The 6,076-nt window shown below is 61.9% G+C and overlaps 1 protein-coding gene across 2 annotated transcripts; it reads right to left on the bottom strand.

The window, feature by feature from the left end:
- Positions 1–644: 644 nt before the first annotated feature.
- On the bottom strand, positions 645–4,275 carry LOC100545232 (carbonic anhydrase 15-like). Of its 2 annotated transcripts, XM_010720336.3 has the most exons (8): positions 4,050–4,275; positions 2,996–3,031; positions 2,308–2,478; positions 2,061–2,221; positions 1,863–1,955; positions 1,713–1,779; positions 1,444–1,610; positions 645–953 (listed from the first exon to the last, which is right to left on the bottom strand). In XM_010720336.3, exons 1-8 carry the CDS (start codon positions 4,114–4,116, stop codon positions 747–749), a joined length of 969 nt encoding a protein of 322 aa, XP_010718638.1. In that variant the 5' UTR covers positions 4,117–4,275; the 3' UTR covers positions 645–746. The 2 variants fall into 2 exon arrangements, with proteins under 2 accessions (XP_010718638.1, XP_010718639.1); XM_010720337.3 differs by lacking the exon at positions 2,308–2,478 and having other exon boundaries at positions 4,050–4,273.
- Positions 4,276–6,076: the final 1,801 nt, after the last annotated feature.

The raw sequence follows: 6,076 nt of genomic DNA, 5'->3' as shown, positions 1-6,076 counted from the left end.
CCCAACCGGAGGCAGCTGGAGCTCGGCAGCCACAACCAAGCAGGGCCACGCGGGGATGACACCAGGGTCTCCCAGCCCCCTGTGGGGCAGCACGTCGAGGGCTGGGCCCCTGCTCCAGTCTGCAGTGGGTGCATGGGAACTATTGCCAGACATTGTCTGGATCACCTGCACACCTAAGCTGCCTCACACCAGGGGATTGCTCAGTCCCACCGTGACCCTGTGCCCTTATTCCATAACTTAGGGAGCTGGAGTGCCTGGATTTGGGGCAGACACAGCTGCAGCCTAAAATTAGCTCCTGAGAAAGGGCCCCCAGGCTGCACCGAGCAGGACTGAGATGTGCCACGTCCCCAAGGCCAGAGCTGGGGAAGGCAACGTGGCCATGTGTGTGTACGCTGAGCACAAGGACACGTGCTGGGCCAGGATTTGTCTCCTTGAGATTCACGCTATGTGTCACCCGGTGCCGTCCCATCCCCTCCCGCAGCACCCAGCTCCCCACGGCCGCACAGATGTGTGTGTGTGTTCCTGCAACGGCACCGCACAGAGACACGGAGCCAGGGGCCGCACACGGGGCCAGCAGCTCGCCTTTATTGCAGCCCTGACAACCCCATGATCGAGCCCACACCAGGGCTGCCACATCTTCACCCGGCTGACGGCCCCAGCTGCTTTTTACCATTTTTTCCCCATCACCCATAAACCAGAAGTTTCCTCACCACTATGCAAAGAACAGGGAACAGGGAACCCGGGCCCTAAGGGGAAGACGAGAAGGGGCCGAGCAGGGGCAGCAGGAGCAGCGGGGCGAAGGGACAGCGGGGACACCCACAGCTGGCCGTGGCATCCCGGGAGGAGAAGACCTTGCGGCTGCGGAGCGGTTGTGGCGGACGGAAGTTGTTGGTCATCTTCAGGGGCGCAGCGCCCGAGGCCGGGAAGTGTACGGTGCTGACAAACGCCTGCAGCTGCGGGGAGAGGTGCGGGTGGAAGCAGCACCGCGGGCACTGTAGCCGTGAGGCGCGGGGTGAAGCTAGGCACACACACAGATGCTGCCGAGCAGAGCGCAGCGCAGGAGCCCCGTCTTTCCCCCTAACGGCCAGCACACGGCTCTGCACACACTGCGCTTTGTGCCGCCTCGCAGCTGATGGTGCAGGAAGCCCAGCAGAGCATTTACAGAGTGGCCAGGAAATGCATCTGCTGAGATGCCCGGGAAATGCAGGAGGACTTCATCCATCCCCACATCCATTCACCAATCCCTTCCCCAACCCCCCGCCCATCCAGCAACCCACCCACTTTCCTCTTGGTGCCCCTCTCAAACTCTCCATCCCCGCATTTCTGCAGATGTCCCCTTTACTTTGCCTGCAAGGCGCAAGAAAATGCACAGGGACTGGGGATGCTCACAGCACGGCTTTGGCTAGATAGGCCCTTCCATCCCATGGCAGGTAATCCCATTACCTGCTCCCTGCTGATGCCCACGGGCTCCTCAAACACAGTCCAGATGACAGCCTCGCTGCAGTCAGGAGTGGTCAGAGAGCCCTGGTAGCGGTAGTACCGGGAGAGCTGCGCGATGTGCGGCAGCAGCGTGCCAAGGCGGAAGGTGGAGGCCAGGTCCACTGCCTGCCCTGCACAGCAGGACGTGGACACTCAGCTCCACCACCCCCAGCATGCCCCAGGGTCTCTCCCCTCCCAATCGTGTCCCAGCGCAGAGCCCCAGGGCACCTCACCAGCGTGGGAGATGTTCCTCAGTCCCCCAATGATAGTGTTGTAGTTGGAGTTTGCGGCTTCTGAGACCTGCAAAGAGTGAGTGGGCCCTGCAGTTGTGCTCAGCTAAGACCAATGCATGGCAGCACCCATCCCGTGCACTTGCAGCCAACCTGGAAGAAGCAGCCCAGCACAGCCAGCCCACTTGGGTGCCCCTTGGCCTCCCCCAAGGTGCGGTACTTGACGTTGATGTGGACGATGTGCAGCTGGAGAAAGTACGGAGGGCTCAGCATGGACACCTGGCCTTGCCAGCAGCCAGGCACTAGGATGGGAAATCAAAGGGCTGTGGTACTAAGGGGCTTTTTGCCTACCTCCATGGGGAGCTGTTGCCCATCCACGGTGTGCTCAGAGCCATTCCTAGATGGGCTGCCCCAGTGGAAGTGCAGCTGCAATGCACGGTACCGGCCCGGGAGGCCCCCACCACTGATGGCAATGTGCTCGGCACCCGGCTCACTCTCCAGGCTCAGCATCACTGTAAATGATAGGAGAGGGACAGGGCTGGGGGCCATGGGGCAGCACCTCTGTGAAGCTGAGCCCTGTCTGGAGCAGAGCACCCACCCGTGTGCCCATCATTCAGCAGCCGCCACTTGCCAGGGGGGGCCTGGTCATAGCCCTCAAAGATGATGTCCCCAAGGCCGCCATCCCGCTGCAGCCAGCGCCGGTCAATGTTAACTGGAGACTGCTTGTCACCACCGCAGGTGGCCTTCAGCTCCTTCCAGTGGCTGGGGCCTGCAGGGAGCACAGCCGTGGGTGCACCTGCAGTGCCACCACCACCACCCCCAAGGGGGACACAAAGCCAAGGGCAGCCCCGTCCCCACCATAGACCCTGCCCCATCTCCATCCTTTCTCTCCCCGTTACTCCAGGAAGGTTTTACTTGGAAACCTGTGGAGCTGCAGCCCACCCCATGAGCTCCCTATTACCCACTACCCTCATTAAGGGATGGTGCCCTCAGCACGTGCCTGTTCTGTGCTGTCCCAACCGCCCCCGCCAGCCCCAGCACGGTTTAATTGCTGCTGGAGCCGGGTCTGTGCTGGGCAGCAAGGCTTGGAGTGCTGCCGGACACGGCTGACCTGCAGCACAGTGAGCACACACCTGAGGGCTATAAAGTAATTGGGCTGTAACTGCTGATTACATGCTCCCTGATCCCTAATTAACCTCTTACAAGCTATTATATGTGTGCTTCCAAAGTGCCTCCGGGCACTGGGCAGAGAAGCACCAAACAGAGCTGTGACCATCCCCACTCACCACACTTCGGGTCTTGTGAGTCGTAGCACCACTGCCCTGCAGGAGAAAGCTGTAGTCAGGGGCTGCAGAGGCCCCCACTCCCTAAGCCCCCCCATATTGCAGATCTCTGCACAGTACACAGCGTGGCCGTGGGCAGAGGTGCGCCCACACCGCCCGGAGCAGCGCTACGCGGAGCCGCTTCCCTCCCACCTCGCTGCTGTCAGTGCAGGGACAGCTCGCTGTGTGCTGCGTTGGGAGCGGGGTGAGGAGCGCGGCGGCTGCTGCCCACGGCCGCTCTGCTCCGCTGGTGTCCCACCAACCCGTCCGAATCCCCGTGGGGGAACTCAGCCACCCCAGCACTCCCTGCCTGCAGGGATGGTTCCCCTCTCACCCCGCTTTTGTTACCAGGCCGCAGGCAGTGCTGTGTGCACCACCTGTGCTGCTGGCTTCGCATCCAGCTCCTCACTGCGCTGCTATGTGAGGCTGCAGGCACAGGGCTGGGAATGGGGACTGTCCCAGGGCAGTGACTTCAGGCTTTCCTTCCCATCCAGTGGGAACTGAGCCTCTTGCACACCCTCAGAGCCACAAAACGCTGCCTTCACCCAACTGCGATCATCCTAGCACAAACCAGATGGGCACTCTCTGCTCTACAGCAGAGTGCTGCACGCCCCAGCCCCACTTGCTCTGAGGAGTCATCCTCAGTGGCATTTCCCTGGTTATGAGTACATGGGGCAGAAGGGCTGAAACCTCAATTCCAGCTGTCTGAATGACCGTCTGACATCCCAGATGCCTCCCAGCAGGGCTGACACCTCCCTGCGCCCAGCGGCACAGTGGGGACAGGGATGTCCCATGAGGAGGGCACAGAACACAGCTCCTGGGCTGCACCACATCTCCGAGCCCCAAGCACCACAGACATGCATTCTCCCCAGCGTGTAGGAAAGAGAACAGAGTGCTGGCACTGCTGTACCCCCAGCCCGGCACCATGCCACCCCATCACCCCCAGCCACCTGCACCCCGTGCCCATCCCTCCGCAGCCCCAAGCACGACGGTGCAGCAGACAGGCAGCGCATCTCACCTCCCGCAGCCGCTCGGATGACAAGAGGCAAAGTGACAAAAGTTACCCCCAGCCCCAGGGGCCCCATGCTGGCAGCCCCGCTGCAACGCCCCGTCCTCCTCCGCAGTGCGCCCAGGCGGGCGGCAGGGCTGGGGAGGGATGCAGCGCTGCCAGCCCTGGAGAAATCCTCGGCTCCAGCTTGAACACTGCTTTTAAATATTCATCACAAGGGCTGAGTTTTTAACTCCTCGCCTGCTAGGAGGGAGCGGGAGCGCCCGGCCCCCAGCCAGCTCCTGGGTTCTGTGCCAGGCCGGGCTGGCACGCGTGGGCAGCGGGCAGCAGTGGGGGTTCCCGGCACCACGGGATTGCTCTGAGCTCCGCAGGGCTGCACTGAGCTTTGTGAGCTTTGTGGGGCCGAGGGGGTGGCAATGAGGGCTGCGGTTTGCTACTCTCCATCCCTAAAGGTATGGGTTGCGGCATCCCCACTATGCTGCCAGCCCTGTGTGGGGCCATGGAAGGCTCCTGCAGGGCCAGTGGGGGTCCATGTGTGACATCCTTGCTTCTGGCACAGCTCTGGCACCTCCAGGCCTGAGGCTCAGGGAAGGAGCTGGGAGTGAGCAGTGCCACAGGGACCCACAGGTAGAACCCCCTTAACCCCACAATCCTTCAGCCAGGGTGGGTTTGGAGAACTGCTGCATTCCAACCCAGCACCCATACCCCCAGCACAGCCCGGGTGCATGGTGCAGGGCAGCCATTATCCCAATGGAAGAGTTCTCCTGCTGCAGAGGGGAGGTAGGAAGGGGGTGAGTGCGCGGGATGGTGGCGTTGTCACATCATCCTAAAATATCCCCGCTTGCCTGAAGGCAGCAGAAAAAAGGAGGCCACGGGGCACGTTCCTCCTCTCCTCCCGCAGGTACTGCCCTGGCTCAGCACTCGGAGCTGCTGCCAGGATGAGCAAAGCCCAGCACCACACAAGGCACAGAGTGGGCATCCTGCTGGCAGGTTGGCCACGGCACTGTAGCTCAGCACTGCTACTGTGTGCTGCATACACAGGGCTGGGCTGGCCAGGGGGCTCTTCGGGGCACGTTCAGCACCCATGGTTCATGCTCCAGGCAGAACCCGACATCTCCCTGCTCTGCCGGACACCCACTACCACCCGTCCCCTGCTGCCCTCCCAGTGGGAGCAGCCTCCAGTTTCTATAGGAACCAGAACAAACCTTCAAGGAACTGTGCTGTGCTTCCCAGCCTGCTGCTGCCATTGCTGCTGCTGCTGCATGCTCACGGCTGCACCATCCTTGCAGAGGGGCTGTGTCCATCGTCGTGCTGGGCAGGACAGGGAGCTCCCAGAGCCGTACGCACGGGTGCAGGAGCCATTACAGGGGTAAAAAAAGGCTTGCTCAAAAATATAAATAGTTATTGATGCTGCATCCATCGATCCAACGTGGGCACCGTGCCTCCCTGCTGGGAGCCCCCACCATGCACAGCAGTGCCAGGAGCTGTTCCTCGAGGTGAATCCTCAGCTGGGAACACAGCCTGCAGACCTGGGGAACTGGGATGGAACTGGAGGAGGGGGAGAGAAACTACACAGCTCAGCTCACCCAGGGATGGGTGCACAAAGGCTGTAGGCATGCAGAAAAGTGGGGAGATGGAGCCCAAGCAGAGTAAACCCTAGGCAATCCTAGCTTTGTTTGTCTCTGGTGCAGCCAGAGTGCCCGGACAGGAGCACAGCAGTACCCACACAAAGGCAGCACTGTGGGCAGCAGCTGCATGTGGCCCTGGCACTGCCCGGCACCCGGAGGGGGACCGCCAGTGTCGAGAGCAGAGCGTGGCCCTGAGTGATGCACTTTGGGCTGGCAGGAGCTCCTGCTGCAGCACCCAGACACTGATACCTGTGGGTGCGGGCACAGCCAGAGGGTGCAGCATAGCGGCTGTGCCAGGGCACCGAGAGGAGCCACGCAGGGCCCTGCGGCCTCCCAAAGACCTCTGTCTACCTGTGACACGGGCAGTGTGTGGCACTTGCTTCCCATTGCCCTGTAGTGCAGCAGCGC

The sequence above is a fragment of the Meleagris gallopavo genome, chromosome 17 (genome assembly GCF_000146605.3).
Source record: "Meleagris gallopavo isolate NT-WF06-2002-E0010 breed Aviagen turkey brand Nicholas breeding stock chromosome 17, Turkey_5.1, whole genome shotgun sequence".
NCBI lineage: Eukaryota > Metazoa > Chordata > Aves > Galliformes > Phasianidae > Meleagris > Meleagris gallopavo.
The sequence above is the reverse complement of the archived record's forward strand: the minus strand, read 5'-3'. Positions and strand labels throughout refer to the sequence as shown.

What these genes read in the sequence shown, in the direction of transcription:
- LOC100545232 (XM_010720336.3), bottom strand. Translation starts at nt 4,116, where the DNA reads ATGGGGCCCCTGGGGCTGGGGGTAACTTTTGTCACTTTGCCTCTTGTC. An exon ending in GCTGAATGATGGGCACACGG is followed by an intron (nt 2,222 to 2,307) that starts GTGGGTGCTCTG and finishes TATCATTTACAG; the next exon opens with TGATGCTGAGCCTGGAGAGT. An exon ending in GAGGAACATCTCCCACGCTG is followed by an intron (nt 1,611 to 1,712) that starts GTGAGGTGCCCT and finishes CCTGCTGTGCAG; the next exon opens with GGCAGGCAGTGGACCTGGCC.